This window comes from Magnolia sinica, chromosome 15 (assembly GCF_029962835.1).
Source record: "Magnolia sinica isolate HGM2019 chromosome 15, MsV1, whole genome shotgun sequence".
In the NCBI taxonomy this organism is placed as follows: Eukaryota; Viridiplantae; Streptophyta; class Magnoliopsida; order Magnoliales; family Magnoliaceae; genus Magnolia; species Magnolia sinica.
This window is the reverse complement of record NC_080587.1, coordinates 1,562,361-1,579,595: the sequence shown is the minus strand read 5'-3', so window position 1 is coordinate 1,579,595 and position 17,235 is coordinate 1,562,361. Positions and strand designations below refer to the sequence as shown.

General features: G+C 37.7%; 2 protein-coding genes across 2 annotated transcripts; one reads left to right on the top strand and one right to left on the bottom strand.

Moving 5' to 3' along the window:
- Positions 1-3,378: 3,378 nt before the first annotated feature.
- On the bottom strand, positions 3,379-3,849 carry LOC131228056 (uncharacterized). Its single transcript, XM_058223885.1, has one exon. The coding sequence runs from the start codon at positions 3,847-3,849 to the stop codon at positions 3,379-3,381; it is 471 nt and encodes a 156-aa protein (XP_058079868.1).
- A 4,319-nt stretch (positions 3,850-8,168) lies between these two features.
- LOC131226697 (beta-glucosidase 44-like) lies at positions 8,169-14,087 on the top strand. Its single transcript, XM_058222333.1, has 11 exons — positions 8,169-8,423; positions 10,515-10,573; positions 10,946-11,021; positions 11,294-11,365; positions 11,549-11,636; positions 11,778-12,030; positions 12,129-12,244; positions 12,626-12,840; positions 12,931-12,962; positions 13,425-13,527; positions 13,646-14,087. The coding sequence occupies exons 1-11, from the start codon at positions 8,201-8,203 to the stop codon at positions 13,927-13,929; spliced, it is 1,521 nt and encodes a 506-aa protein (XP_058078316.1). The 5' UTR covers positions 8,169-8,200; the 3' UTR covers positions 13,930-14,087.
- The last annotated feature ends 3,148 nt before the right edge of the window (positions 14,088-17,235 follow it).

Genomic DNA, 17,235 nt, shown 5'->3' with positions numbered 1-17,235 from the left:
CCAAATTACAAAGGACCTGTGAGAACAAGAGAAAATGATTATATCGGTACAAGGGTTAGGCTGATTGGGTTGTCTTGTCTGGGTTGCGTGAGTTGACTATGTTGAGTTTAGGGTTACTAGGATTTAGGCTTCCTAGGTTAGGGTTTAAGATTGGGGTTTGTGACTACTCATTTGTTCAAACTCAATCAGCTTATCTCACACGGGTGAGGTGTCTAGGAAGGTTTTTCAATAGTGGGTGTCATTGTCCCAGTACTTTTTGTGCTGTTTTCCACTTGAGTTTTGGATCTGCTTGATTTTTGAGCCAACGCCCTAAAATGATATGACAAAATGGATGGACGGTGTGGATATAACAAACCCATCATGGTGGGGCCAACCTAACTTGATGACATTAACACACCACCACTTGGTACACCATGTAATTAATTCGACTTCGTGATGCATCGTATTTCAGTAAGTCGGGATGTATACGAGCCAACCTATCTGAGACCATTGGCAAGGAGTTCCTACGACACAAAGTCCTGCATGGCCCACTATGATGTCCATGTGAAATCTAATCCGTCCATTTGTTTCAACATCTAATGTTAGGACAACAATCCAAAACTAAGGCAGATACAAAACCTGAGTGGGTCATAACTTTAATGATTGGCACCGTTTAGGTGATGGGCCTATCCTTGGATGGAGGTGGTTGAAAGATCAAAACTTTTTAATTGTCGTATTAACCTTTGGATCATCTGACCTTTTGTCTCTGAAAATGCATGGTGTATTAACTTAGCAATAATCAAATGGCTAAAATATTTCAATACGAGATTTGTTTCTGGGCTTTTTTATTTTTATTTTTTATTTGTTAGTACACCCAACTCTTAGTTCACACATCACCGTTAGCCACCCCCACTAGGGATGGTACCAAGACCTCAGTGTTGAAATGAGGTATATATCTTTCACTCAATCTACCACTTGAGCTATACTTTGGCCCCGTTTGTTAAATCTGAAGTCTAAAGACCCAATCTGAAATCTCAAGCTTGAATATGAAATATGAAGTAAAAAAACTTGTTTGATAATTATGGCTAAAGTCTGAAAATTAAGTACCGAATTTGAAACAACCTGTTTGTTAACAAATGTCTGAAATATGTTAATTTGACACATTTGCCCCTAACTCTCGTTTGGAAATGTTTTACATTATGAAGAAATTATTTTTTATTAAATGAAAATAAAATCATTATATTTAATTTAAATAAACTAAAATACTTAATAGAAAACTAAAATATCATCATAAGACCCTCAATTCCTCTAATTAGCGGGAAGATTGTCAGTATGTGTTGTGTAGGGTTGAACACCAGTAGCAAAAAAAACCTTCAAATAAGACCCACCTAATATTTATATGCTATCCAAACCGTTTATAAGGGTATTCCCAATTAGATAAATTGAAAACACTTAAAATATAGCTTGATACAAAACATTTGTGGCTTATTTAAGTTTATTTTCCATCCAATATGTTCATAAGGTCGCAAATACCTGTATGAAGAGGGAAAAAAAATCATATTGATCCAAAACTTCTTGACCCCAAAAAGCGTTTCAATGTTAGACGTTCAATCCCCTACAGCTTTTTGCAGTGTGGTCCACTTGATAGTTCGATGTCTTATTTTTTGTCTAATTAAATTTTTTATCTCAAACTTTAATAAGAGCTCGCCAAATGGATGGATGGCTTGGATATAATACATACCTCATGATGGGACTCATAGAACTTGCTGAAGTAAATACAACAATTATATAGGTGGTGTGAGGTACACCAACCAATCCGCATCATACTTGGACGTGGATTAGCTACTGACAGGGTGAATAGCGAGATTCGCCACCGAAGTGACGTCGTCAAGTTCCATGGGCCCACTATGATGTATGTGGGCCCATTATGATGTATGTGCTTTATCTACACCGTCCATCTATTTGGAAATTTAATTTTAGAGCATGAGTTAAAGAATGAGGCAGATCCAAATATGTAGTTGAACCCATCACAAAAAGCAGTGGGGAGATTGATGCCTACCGTTGAAACCTTCCTAATGCTCATCGTGATTTTTATTTGAAATCCAACCTGTTCACAAGTTGACACAGACATGAAAGAGGGGAAAAAACAAATATCAGCTTGATCAAAAACTTGTGGCCTATTTAAGTTTTTAATGGTGGGCATCACTCTCCCCAGTGTTTTCTGTGGTGAGGTCCACTGGAACTTTGGATTTGACTCATTCTTTGGATCTTTACCTAAAATTATATTTTCAAATGGTTGGACGGCGTGGATACAAAATATACATCATGATGGGCCCACATAACTTGTGATGTAACTTCGGTAGTGAGTCTCGCTGTTCAACCTGTCAGTATCCAATCCGCGTCCACAGAAATAGATTGGCTACTCCCCTGCCACCAGCCAATAGCTGGTGGTCGGTGCTATGTGGGCTCTACCATGATGTATGTGTTTCATCCATGCAGTCCATCTATGTTTCTAGATCATTTTATGGTATGAGACCAAAAATGAGATATATCCAAATCTCAAGTGAACCACATTACAAGAAAACATTGTTGAATGAACATCAACCATTAAAACTTTTTGAGGGCCATAAAAGTTTTGGATCAAGCTGATCTTTGTTTTTTCCATTCATCTAGGTCTATATGACCTAATCAACAGATTGGATGTCAAATAAACAGTACATTGGGCCTTAGGAGAATTTTAATGGTGGATATCCAATCACTATTGCTTTCCTGTGGTGTGGTCCATCTGAGATTTATATTCCTCTCATTTTTGGTATCAAGCCCTAAAATGATCTTTAAAAATGGATGAATGGAATGGATGAAACACATACATCATGGTGGGCTCAGAGAAGTGTCCCGTGTTAAAAGTTGGGATGTGTATAAAGCGAGGGAGAAAATCTCACTAGCAAAGGATAATTTTGGATTAAAAAAATAATAATCAGGGAAAAATTTCAACGTAAAAGACTCCCGTTACGGAAAAATTTTAACATAAAATTGTGGAGCGCTTTCCTCTTTCTTTTATTTTTTTAATATATTATTTTTAAAATTGTTTTTTAATTATTATTTATTTTACACGCACACACACACCACCACACACTCATGCTGTAGTGGAATTTCACCACCTATGGGTGCTCAAACAAGCCCTTTCCTTTCTTTTTCTTCTTCTTTTTTTTTTTTTAAAGGTGGGCAGTCACTACCAATTTTATTAGAAGAAAGAGATCAGACGTACAACCCTTCGGAAAGGAGCCAGGCCTATCGTATACCTCGCCTAATAGATTGACTCACCCACACAACTATAAAAGGCAAAGAATGGACCCAAGACACCACCCAAAGAGAACAAGAGGAGGGCCCACGCTGACATTAGGTTCTCAAGTAACCCAGACCCACTTTATCAAGGACCAAGAGACCCTTGACCTTCCTCGGCAAGTCCAGCCAAGAGCAATAAAACGAATTGCCACACCCTTTGCTTGCCATCCTGGCTAGCGCGTCTGCCATTGAATTACCCTCGCGGAAGATATGCCTGAAACAAATGTTGAAGGATCGGCGGAAGAGATGGATGGCTCCCAATCTGTACCAGATGTTCCAAGGGCAATGGGCGAGGGGGTCCATTGCCGCTTCTACCACCACTGACGAGTCAGATTCAACAACTATGCTGGAAAGACCCAATTTGTTGCAGAGAGTGATGCCATCAAGCATAGCCTGGGCCTCTGCAACCGTGTTAGAGGCAAAACCATAGTGCCTATGGAAAGCGAAAATCACCGGACCATGGGCGTACGTCTCTAACGACTCCACCACCACCACTCTCGCCCGGGTTCCCACAAGAAGAGCCATCGACGTTCAACTTAACCCAGCCCGGTGGGAGCCTCGTCCATTTAACAATCTCAGACATGGCACTAGAGCTGACTCTGCCGCAATCCAGATGAAGAGCCTGAAGAGTGGCGCGATCCCTGAAAGTCAGGTGGGCGTTGTCAGGCAGCGGGTTACCGATTTCCTGCATCCATCTAGTAATTCGGACTATAACCTTTTGCGCGGACATCTTGACACCATCATAACGCCGAGGCGTTGCAGCTCAACCATAATTCCCAAGAAATAAGAGCAGGGGCTAGACCCAATAGCCGTTTGATGCGAGATGAAGTTACGCCTTCAACGTCCAGAAAGCAATTTTCTGCTTAATGGTCTGATTTGGGATGACAGAGACGTCAAAAATTATGTGGAAATGCGTCCAAACCTTTGAAGCTATCAAACCAGACCATTGGAGATGATCCAGGGTCTCTTCCCCGTGCGTCCGAAGGGGAGAGGAGACGCAGCTGGTGCACATCAGGCTGCGCTTAAAAAGTACCTGATAAAACTATTATACTCTCCATGTATCATATTTCAATACTTCCTGATGTATTCTACTAAACCTCTTCTCTCCAATCTTGCAATACTTCCATATGTATTCTATTACAAATCCAATCCATCCATCGGATTGCTGATGCCAAGGAGCACAGTAATTCTGGGAAGGTGTGTGGGGTCCAAATCGATTTCTATGACAAATCCAATCCATCCATCGGTTTTTCAAGTCCACAATGGGACATGGTTTTAAAAATTAGGCAGATCCAATATTCCCGCGGGCCACACCAAAAGAAACAGTGGGAATGGAAACATACACCATTGAAATCTTCCTGAAGCCGGACCATAATGTTTATACGCTATTCAAACTGTTCAAGGGTTATTACCACTCAGATAAACCGTAGGCACAAATATTATCTTGGTACAAAATTTCTGTGGCCCCCACAGTTTTCAACGGTGAGCATTCAATCCCTGCTGTTTTGTGGTGTAGCCCCCATGAGTTTTGGATCTGCCTGATTTTTTATAATCCTATCCTACCGTGGTCTTGCAAAATTGATGGACGGAGTCGATTCATCATGGAAATCTCTGTGAGCCCCACACAGCTTCTAACTCCACGAACTCCGCTTGCAATCTGGGAGTGGATGACGCTTTTTTTTTTTTTTGTTAGCTTGTTAGTTCACAACACTGTCAGCTCACACTTCACTGTTAGCCACCCTCACTAGCGATATCGATACCGGGAGCGGATGACTTATCCAACGCTTTCTCACCCTGATTGTGGGGCCCACTTGTTGATTGTGTTGCTGTGCACGCCGTTCACCGGTTTTTCCACCTCATTATAGGGCATGAGCTCAAAAATGATGCAGAAACAAATTCCATGTGACCCACACCTCAAGAAATAATGGTGATTAAACTCTAACCATTAAAATCTTCCAGGGCCCACCTTAATACTCACTTAATACTCAACATAGTATTTATTTTCCATCTAACCTCTTGATAAGGACACACAGATCCGAATGATGATGGGAAAAGCAAATATCAGCTTGATCCAAATAGTTTTTTTTGTCCCACAGGAAGTTTTCAAATCTGGGTATTCAATCCCTACTCAGTAGCTCATTTGATATTTTGATCTGCTTCATTCTAAGAAACATGCCATAAAATGAGCTTGAAATACTGATGGACGGCTTAGATATACAACACATAAATCGGAGTGCCCACACTCAGGGCCTCACCAACTAAGCTGTTACCAGCTGGGGACGCGGATTGCGTACTGAGTAAACTCTGTGGGGTCCACATGATTTACATATTTTATCCACTCTGGCCATCCATTTTAACTGATAATTTGAGAGCTATTTCTGAAAAAAGAAAAAAAAAAAGCATATCCAAATCTCAAGTAGACCTCACCACGGGAAACAGTGTAAATTGAAATTCTACGGTCGAAAATTTCTTAGGGCCCACAGAAGTTTTGGATCAATCTGTTATTTGTTTTTTTCCTTCATCTATGTCTGTGTGATCTTATGATCAGGTTGGATGACAAATAAACATCATTGTGGGCCCTACCAAGGTACGATAAAAGGAAATCGGATTGCGTACTGAGTTACTCAGTACGCTTTTCACGTACTAAGTAAACTCAGTTGGGCCCACTGTTAATGTATGTAGTTTATCCACACCGTCCATCCATTTTTAATGATAATTTTAGGGGTTGATACCAAAACTGAAGTGAATCCAAAGCTCAAGTGGACCATTACACAGGAAACAGTGTGGAATAATGATTTCCACCGTTGAAACCTTCCTAGGGTTCAAATTAATTTTTATTTGTCATCCAACCTGTTCATAAGATCACAAAGACATGGATGAAGAGAAACCACAAACATCAGCTTGATCCAAAACTTCTTTGGCCTCCAAAAAATTTCCAATGGTAGAGGTTCAATCAAACTTTTTCCTGTAGTGTGGTCCACTTGAGATTTCAATTTGCTTCATTTTTGGGATCTAGTCATAAAATTATCTGTTAACATGGATTAACGGAGTGGATAAAATAAATAAATAACAACGGACCCCACACAATTTACTCAGTAAGCTAAGGGTACTGAGTTAGTACGCAATCCGCTTCCTGATAAAAGCGTACTGACTGATTTCGTTAACGGGGCTCATCTCCTCTCAGAGTCCTTCTACGGTAGGCTATTGGAGTCCTGAAAAATCGGACGCCCTGCCTTCGCAAGGGACGCGGATCGCGTCCTACCCACGCCAGGACGGTAATCCGTCCGGGCAGGGCTCTGTGGGGCCACCGTGATATAATTATTTTATCCACACTATCAATCATTTTTCTAAGATCAATTTAAGATATGATCCAAAATATTAAGTAGGTTCACAGCTCCAATGGGCCACACTAAAGTAAGCTGCAGCGATAATGACACTCACGGTTGAAACCTTTCTAAGGGCCACCGTGATTTTTTTTATTTTTATTTACCATACAACCTATTCATAAGGTCATGTAGACGTGGATGAATCGAAAAAACAAATATCAGCTTCATCCGAAACTTCTCTAGCTCCCAAGAAAATTTTAATGGTGAGTGTTCAATCCCCAATTTGTGGTCCACTCAAGACTTTTTCTTGCCTCGCTTTTTGGCTAATTGTTTAAAATGATCTTATAAAAAACGATAAACAGTGTGGATAAAACACTTACATCACGGTGGGTCCCACAGAGCCCTGCCCAGTGGGGGTAGGACGCAAACCGCCTCCCTCCGCTAGTGTTTGGAAGCTAGGTGGGGAGCACGGTGACGTTTATAATAAATCCATCCTGTCCATCCGTTTTTAATGATCATTTTAAGACATGATCACAAAAATGAAGCAGATCAAAACCTCAAGTGGGCAACACGACAGGAAACAGTGATTATTGAATGTCAACCATTGAAACATTCGTGGGGCAATAAGATTTCTTCATCAGACTGATATTTTTGTGTTTTCAGTTTATCCCGTGGGAAGGATCTTATGAACAGTATGGATGGCATATAAACATCAGGATAAACCCTAGGGAATTTTAACGTTGGTCATTTCCCTACTCACTTTTTTCCTGTAGTTAGGCTCACTTGAGTTTTTATCTATCTAATATTTTGATTCATGACCTAACTTGAGCTGAAAAAAGAATAGACGAAGTAGATTTTCACAAACTTCACGGTGGCCGCATGATAACAAAAACTTATTCGGAAGCGGATTGCGTCCTAGGGCTATGTGGGGCCCACCGTGATGTAAGTGTTTTATCCACTCCATTCATCGTTTTTATAAAATAATTTGAAAAGATAAACCAAAAAATGAAGCAGGTCCACAGCTCCAGTGGACCACACCAAAGGAAGCTGCAGTGATAATGACACCCACCATTGAAACCTTTCTAAGGGCCATCTGATGTTTTTTTAACCATCCAACCTATTAATAAGGTCATGTAGACGTGGATGAGGTGAAAAAACAAATATCAGCTTGATCCGAAACTTCTCCAGCTCCCTAGAAATTTTTAATGGAAGAAATTGAATCCCAACTTTGTGGTGCATTTAATCCCTGTACCTGCCTCTTGTTTTGGCTTCTACATGAAAATGATCTGAGAAAAATGATTAACGGCGTGGATAAAACACTTACACTACGGTGGGCCCCACATAGCCCTGCCCGGGCGGATTACCGTCCGGGCGGGGGTAGGACGCAACCCGCTTCCTCACGTAACCAACCTCTGAGAAATATAAGGAAATTTAAAATTTAAAGTTCAATCCATGTTGGATTTTATCACTTAGGATGGATTCATCTATCTATAAATACAGAGCTAAAATAAAAAGGGATTACTCAAAGATTTTGCTCAAGAGTGTGAAATATGAAGGTAATTAGTTTTATTTCTGTCTTTCTCATCTTGTCCATCCAGTCCGTCCAATGTCGTGTGTATGGCGACCTTTATGACACTGGAGGTCTCACAAGAAAGAGCTTTCCACCGGGGTTTGTGTTTGGCACAGCAACATCGGCATACCAGGTCGAAGGAGCGGCTGGCCCTGAGTATGGCCGTGGGCCGAGCATTTGGGACGTGCTTGTTCGTTACCCAGGTAATTTGATGAATCTTGTTTTTGGATTTTGATTATCTTGTTCTGATTGATTCTTTTAATTTGCATGTATTATGAAATTTCTTGATATTATCATATTTTGTAACAGTAAGTGCAACCAAACACAATCAAAGCATCAATTATTTTTTTTATTGTTTTAATGTTTTCCAGTCATATATGATTTTTTGATGGTTTGTTTTATTTACCAAGTTGATGGGCTTTATTTGTTTGTCAGTGTAGTTGGGTTGTACACGTAGGTTTTCACTTCTAAAAGACAGTGCATGTTTGTCATTGTGGTTGGGTATTATATGTATAGGTTTTTACTTCTAAAGAGCATTAATTGTGCATGATTTTGCAATGTGGGCCATTGATCAATTGTCTTCCAATGTGGATAGAAAATGTTTTAAAAATATATTCCAAGGATTAATGTTAGCCTTTGGAATTGTGCCAGACAAGTGGATGGTCAAAAAGAAGATAGAACAACAGTAGACATTAAATTGTCCAAATATCTGTCCATTGGATGGATCCAAATTTCAAATAACCCTTTGATCAAAGAATAGTGGGCCCCACTTGTGTGAACTGAAAGCCTTATTGTACTAGTATGCATTGGGAAGTTATATGATGTTATGGTTGAGTGAAACACTTGATATGCCATCAAGTTGTGCAAATCATCGTACAAGTCACAGTCACAACAATGCATTGTTTGAATAATCATAACCTTTAATTCGTGGACACTTGTTTGTTTTGATTTTTTTTTTTCCATGCATCATGAAATTTCATGATATTATGATATTTTGTAATAGTAAGTGTAGCCAAACACACTCTAAAAAGTATTATTTTTATTGCTTTGATGTTTTACGTGCATATATGATATGTTTTTTTTATGATTTGTTTTATTTACCAAGTTGATGAGCTTTATTTGTTTGTCAGTGTGGTTGGGTATTATATGTATAGGTTTTTACTTCAAGCATTGTGCATGATTTTGTAATGTGGGCCATTGATCAGTTTTCTTGCAATGTGGATAGACAATATTTTAAAAAATATATTCCAAGGAAAAATATTAGCCTTTGGAATTGTACCTGACAAATGGATGGTCAAGAAGGTAGAACAACAGTAGGCATTAAATTGTCCAAATATTTGTCCATTGGATGGATCCAAATTTCAATTAACCCTTTGATCAATGAATAGTGGGCCCCATTTGTGTGAACTGAAAGCCTATATCTTACAATCAATGTGCCCGAGCATGGTGATACAGAAGTGGACGCAGTACCAAAATCGCATTGTTTGAATAATCATAACCTTTAATTTGTGGACACTTGTTTGTTAAAATCAGGCATTTGGATATTTTCAATCTTAATCATCCAAAAAATATTCACCAATTTGATTTTTAAACAATCAAATAACCATAAATTTTGATCCATGACACATTTAACATTAAATATTCAATAATATGTATCTAATGTATGCAATATCTAAGTGATCCATGTATTATCATTCACTCTCCACAAGAGTATCAAAGGTTTTTCTCCAGTAGAATACATATCATGTATCTCATATGTAATATCTAAGTGATTCATGTATTATCCATCAGACTCCACGAGTATCAAAGGTTTTTCTCTGGTAGAATACATATCCTGATTTGGTTGGATTCTTGTATCTTATGGATCACTGCTATCAGCCCAATGTATTGGAATTTAAACTTTAAAACTTGCATTTTGAACGGGAATCTAGATTTGTGTTGGGATTTAGATTCGAGAGACTCAGGTAATAGTAGCGGGTGTTTCCTTAAATGTTGATGAGGTCTGTGCCTATTGATGAGATCCCATAGGCCTGGATGAAGGGAAAACACAAATATCAGGTTAATCCGAGTTTTTAATAATTGGAATTCAATCCTTACTTAGTGGTGCACTTTAGATTTGATCTGCTTCATATATATATATATATATACATACATACACATAGCCTCACATGATAGATTAGGTATCAAGTCTTTTACATCACCTGATTGATATATTATATGAGTTAGATTTATATATGTTCAATTTCAATCCTTTTTTTTTTCATTGTTAAATTTTGAATTTTTTAATTGGGCAGGAGTTGTTGCAAATGGTGCAAACGCAGATGTGTCCGTTGATGAGTACCATCGCTATAAGGTACTGAGCGGACAAGATTGTTTATGTAGCCAATGATGTGTGTGTGTGTGTGTGTGTGTGTGTGTGTGTGTGTGTATTTGTCCATGAATTTTCAATACAACAAATTGGACATGCTTGTTTGTTATATGTCTCATATATATATATATATATATATATATATATATATATATATATATATATATATATATATATATATATATATTTGTAGATGAATGTTAAATCCATTAAGGCTTGGATGATGACTATGATGATGGCCTACCCTTTTATGAATTTTGTGAATTCTATTAAACCCCAAAAATCACACATTAATCATGCTTAGCACAATGACTTGCATAATGATGTATTTTGATAAGTGTTTGATACATGTTGCAGGAAGATATTGATTTGATGGTAGATATGAACATGGATGCCTATAGGTTCTCCATTTCTTGGTCAAGGATTTTTCCAGGTTCTTAAACATAGAAAATCTCTTTCTTTCTCAATATAACATTCTCTCTCTCTCTCTCTCTCTCTCTCTCTCTCTCTCTCTCTCTCTCTCTATATATATATATATATATATATATATAGATGGAGCACGTGTGACGTGGCTCCTGTATGTGTTCAATCGAACTGTGGCCTAATTAAATCTTGCTATGCCAGCCTCACCCAATCCTCCTCACACATATTAGATACATGCAATTACATATATCTCTCATAACATGGATTGTTTCTGATATACAGAGGGCACGGGTAATGTGAACGAGCAAGGGGTTGCTTACTATAACAAGTTGATTGATTATATGATCGAGAAAGGTACTTTTATCTCTCCATCTCTCTAATTTTTAAATTATTCACAACTAGCTAATTGTGCCACCTGATGGAGGTGGGGCCCACTAATCATTTAGAGATCCTAAAAACATAGGGCTAATATATATGCATTTTAATGACATGTATATATTAGTGACACACTTTTATTTTAAAATGATGATAATGCAGGTATTACTCCTTATGCAAATCTCTACCATTATGATCTCCCTCAGGCCCTTGAGGAGAAATACAAAGGCTGGCTCAGTAGACAAGTTGTGTAAGTAAAATTTTCAAAGTCTTGGCTCAAAGTCTTATTAGAGTTCTGTTCGCCAAGTTTCTAGATAAATTATGTCAAGTGATGAACTAGTTAGCAACTGTTATAGAGAACAAATTGATTAAATTTTGTGTGGTGCAACAGTGAAGATTTTGCAGATTACGCAGATTTATGCTTCAAGATGTTCGGTGACCGAGTGAAGAACTGGTTTACGTTCAATGAGCCACGTGTTGTCGCAAGCCTGGGCTATGATGATGGGACCTTTGCCCCCGGGAGGTGTTCGGCGCCTTTTGGAAATTGCACATCTGGAAACTCGGCTACAGAGCCATACATTGTAGCCCATAATTTGATTCTTGCTCATGCAGCTGCTGTGCAACGATATCGTCAAAAGTATCAGGTAAATGTAAATCTAACATATGTTTCCCATTTCCTGCAATTTTCTTATGATTGGTTGATTGTTTGATAGTTTTGGTTTTTATGGTGTTGATATTTTAGGAATGCCAGAATGGGAAGATTGGAATTTTGTTGGATTTTGTTTGGTATGAGCCTCTCACTAATAGCACAGATGATGTTGCAGCAGCCCAAAGGGCAAGAGATTTCCACATTGGTTGGTAAGTATTATTTTCCTAGTCTAAAAATTTAGAGGGATCTACTAGTAATTTAATAGGTCCCAACATGGATAGCCATGGTCAGATGGGCCCAAGATCGATGGCTATGAAGAAGTGTCTCATGGCCATTTTGCTGGACATCTTTTTTTTTTTTTTAGTCCATTGATACAAGGGTTGATTCACCCATTATTAACTACTTAAATTTAGTGGGGTGAATCCAATCAATGGTGTTCCCCTTGTTAATCTTTCTTTGTTAATTTGACAATGCTTTTTGAAAAAAAAAAAAGGAAAAGAAGAAGAAGAAGATTATTTCCTTTTATTAAGGGAGATTAATGAGTTCCTTTTTATGATATTTCTTTGTGATCCATTGTTGTAAATTCACAGGTTTTTGCATCCTATAGTCTATGGTAAATATCCACATAACATGCGCCACATCGTAAAGGAGAGGCTTCCAAAATTCACAAGTAGTCAGGTGAAGAAGGTGAAAGGATCCATCGATTATGTTGGCATTAACCAGTATACCTCAAACTATATGTATGATCCTCATGTGAAACCGGCCCATACTGATTATGTTGGAGATTGGAATTGCGGATTTGCATGTAACTCTCTTTTTCATCAACTTCAATTTTCTTTGGACTTTTTAAGCCATAGTGACTTGTCTAATAAAATTTATTTTTTTTGAATGGTAGTTGATCGTAATGGTGTGCCGATTGGACCAAGAGTAAGACATTCTTTCTAAATTCATAGCCACTTTTTTTTTTTTAAATTTATTTTTTTATTTTTAATGTGAATTTATATTTTGTTAGTCTTTAATTTATAGGCCTTTTCAATATGCAGTATTAGCTCTAATGTCATTGCATGGATTTGAAACAAGCATAATTGTAATTTGGATGCTTTATTCATTTGAGAAGATATAGTGATGTGGATGATCTCCTTCTTCCTCATTTAAGTTATTTCATTTCAAATTGTCATTCAAACACTCCTTAAGGTGTTTCGAATGAAATCTCAGTTCATGGTGATTTTATTTTAATTTATGATTTTTAATCATGAGAGAACCAATCATCTGGATGAATAAAAAATTCAGTCCCACACAACATATTATAAAAATAATTAATAAGATCATTATGAATTTTACTTTAAATTTTGAAGTTGGTTGTATTGATGGAAGAATGAACTAATGCAGGCACACTCAAACTGGCTCTATATTGTTCCTTGGGGTATGTACAATGCTATCACCTATGTGAAGGAAACATACAACAACCCAGTCATGATAGTATCTGAAAATGGTAAGAGCACCATCTTTTAAAAATTAGATATTTATTTATTGTAACAAAACAGAGCCACACTAATAAGAATTTAACTAGCTTTTATACATGCACCTAATGCTTTTTAATGATTTTTCAGGAATGGATGATGCTGCCAACCTTACACTTTCAAATAGTGTGCACGACTGGACTCGAGTGAATTACTACAAAGATTACATACTCAATATGAAGAAGGCAATGGATGATGGAGCGAATGTAATTGGCTACTTTGCATGGTCAATGGTTGATAACTTTGAGTGGAAATCCGGCTTTACGTCGAGGTTCGGACTGCACTATATCGACTATAACGACAACTTGAAGCGAATTCCAAAGATGTCAGCACATTGGTTCCGGCAGCTCCTCTATAGGAATCATAAGAATTAAGCACACACGCCTCTATTGCGCCCTTTTTCTTTTTATGCATGCACTCAATTTTTATTTTTATTTTTAATTACTAATTCGACTTTCCTTCAATTAGATTAGGAGTTTAATTAGATGTTGATTTTCTTATGAGATGATTAAAAGTTGGTTATTTGGATGGTTTATAATAGTATTCTTTATTAAAAATGCTTATGCACATTTTTTATTTTCATTAGTATAGATATTTGGTTTTTATGCTTTTGGTATATGGGTGTTTCTACTCCTCTGATTTATCTAAATGTGAGTGAGTCCATCATTAGTTTGAGAGTTTTAACACTTGATTTCTCTACAACCGTCCATTTGCCTAACGAAAATGATCCTGCACAGTCAATATGCAATCCATGATAGATCCGATTTTATGCCAACAAATGAAATGAGTGTTTATCCTAATGAACAATCTAGATCAAGCGTATTGGAGTGTCTTAGGGCCTAGTTATGAACTCTTAAAATTAACACTTAACATGTAATGGCGAAAATGCCCTGTATCAAGAGTTCTTTGTTAATTCCGAAATCGGAAAGCGCTGTGATATTTCATTGAATTATTTGAGCCTGGCTTAACGGTGAATGTGGAATGCACTCCATAAATTTGAAAATTTTTCCCTTCTAAATTGTTTGCATATAGAAAACTAACTTTTAATGTGTGAAACTTATTTATGCTCCACCATTATTTATGTATTGGATCTACACCGCCCATCAACATTTTCAGATCAATCTAGAGCATCAGCCCAAAAATGAGGTACATGTAAAACTCAAGTGGGCCACACCATAACCAATGAAAATTGAATAAAACTCAAGTCGATCATTAAAAACCTTTTGGGGGCCATAAAAGTTTTGGATCAAGATGATCTTTGTTTTTTGCCTATATGACATAATCAACATATTCGATGTCAAATAAACAGTACAGTGGGCCTTATGAGAATTTTAATGGTGGATATCCAATCACTATTGTTTTCTTGTGGTGTGGTCCACATGAGATTTATATCCCTCTCATTTTTTGTGTGAAGCCCTAAAGTGATTAGTAAAAATGGATGAAACACATACATCATGATGGGCCCACAGAGCACCGACCACCAGCCACGGGGTTGGTGGCAGGGGGAAGTAGATACGTGGGGTTGGTGGCAGTGGCAGGGGGAGTAGATACGCGTCGCCTAAGAACGGTTCAAAGGAGATCAAAGTTCATCCATTTTTCCATATCATTTTAGAGCATTAACCCAAAAAAGAGAATCATATCCAAAGTTCAAATGGACCGCACCAAAAATAGCTGCCCGTTAAAAAAGGCCCACCATAATGTTTATTTTCCATCCAATCTGTTCATAAGGTCACAAATGCCTGGATGAAGAGGAAAAACAAATTTCATATTGATCCGAAACTTCTGTGACCCCAAAAGGATTTCAATGGTAGACGTTCAATCCCCCACTGCTTTTTGCAGTGTGGTACACTTGATCTTTAGATCTGCCATATTTTTCGGCTCAAGCCTTAATATGAGCTCGAAAAATGGATGGACGGTTTAGATATAACACATACTTCATGATGTGATCACCTTGTTGAGTTTGAACCTTTATTTTGTTTTGGAAGAGAAACTAAGCAAGATGTTTTGTTGGTAGATTGGTAAAAAGCCCGAGTTGTGTTTCTTTTGAGAATTTATAAGCTGCAGTGGATTTGGATTTTCTTTTAAAAAACAAAATAATAAAGTAAGCCATTTTTTTTTTTCTTAGTACACATGCGCACACACCCCCCACACATGGAATTTCACCACGTATGGGTACTCGGACCCTTGACCGGGAGTTTAAACTCCTTAACAGTCTACCACCCGAGCAAGAGTAAGAACCCACTTGTCGTCGCAAACCAAGGCTATGATGATGGGTGCTTTGCCTCTGACAAGTATCAGGTCCACCATGATTTATGTATTTGATCTGTTCCGTTCATCCATTTTAGCAGATAATTTTAGGGCTTGAGACCAAAAACGAAGCATATACAATGTTCAAATGGACCACACCACAGGAAACAGTTGAATTAAACATCTACCGTTGAAAAATTCTTGGGGGCCACAGAAGTTTTGGATCAAACTTATATTTATTTTTTTTTACCTTCATCCATGGTTGTATGATCTTATGAAGAGTGTAGATGACAAATAAACATCACTGCAGGGCGTAGAAAGGTTTCAATGGTGGAAATCATTATCCCCACTGTTTCCTGTGGTATGATCCACTTGATCTTTTGATATGCTTGAATTTTGGGCTCAACCCCTTAAATTAGATGGAAAAAAGAATGGACAGCATGGATAGACTACATACATTCAAGGTGGGCCCAATTGAGTTTACTCAGTATGATAAGAGCGCAGGGAGTAAATCAGTAGGCAATCTGATCTCTATATTCATGTCATCGGGTGGGTCTCTCGGTACACTTTATTAAAAATCAGGTTTACATAAGCAATGATCGGATAAAAAAATGTTGGTGGTCTACAATCAGTGTACACTACCTGATGAATGGCGTAGATTTATGGGATGTTTCTCATTTCCTACCGTTTTCTTTTGATTAGTTGATTGTTTCATAGTTTTGGTTTTTATGGTGTTGATATTTCAGGAATGTCATGATGGAAAGATTGAAATTTTATTGGATTTGCTTGGTACGAGCCTCTCACAAATAGCACTGATGACATTGGTGCAGCCCAAAGGGCAAGAGAATTCCCCCTTAGTAAGTATTGTTTATCTAGTCTTATAATCTACCCGGTACTAATTTAATGGGTCCCAATATATATGGATATGAAAAAATGACCAAAATTGGGAGATCCTACCCCTTTACATTGGATGTGGACCATTTATATTCTTGATATCAACCTTTTATCTTTGGGCCTCTGACCAAAGGGTGAAAATGTATCAGGTGGGAGCCATGATCCAACTACTAATCTGAAGGCCCCAACATCGATGGCTACGAAGAAGTGTCCTCTAGCCATTTAACATTGGTTAAGGTTCATTTATGTACTTTTTCTTGAACTTCATATTTTCATGCCACTGATACAAGAGTTAGGGGATTCACTCATCATTGATTAATGATCCATCTGTAATGGCACACATCCGATTAATGGTATGGAATTTGTAGTGGGTTGTCCCATAAAGTTAATCCTTCCTTGCTAATCTAAAAATTCTTTTTGAAAGAAGAAGAAGAAAAAGAAAAGTTCCTTTTTATGATCTTTCGTTGTGGGCCATTGTTGTAAAATCACAGGTTTTTGCATAGTATAGTTTATAATACACATCCACATAACATGTGCTG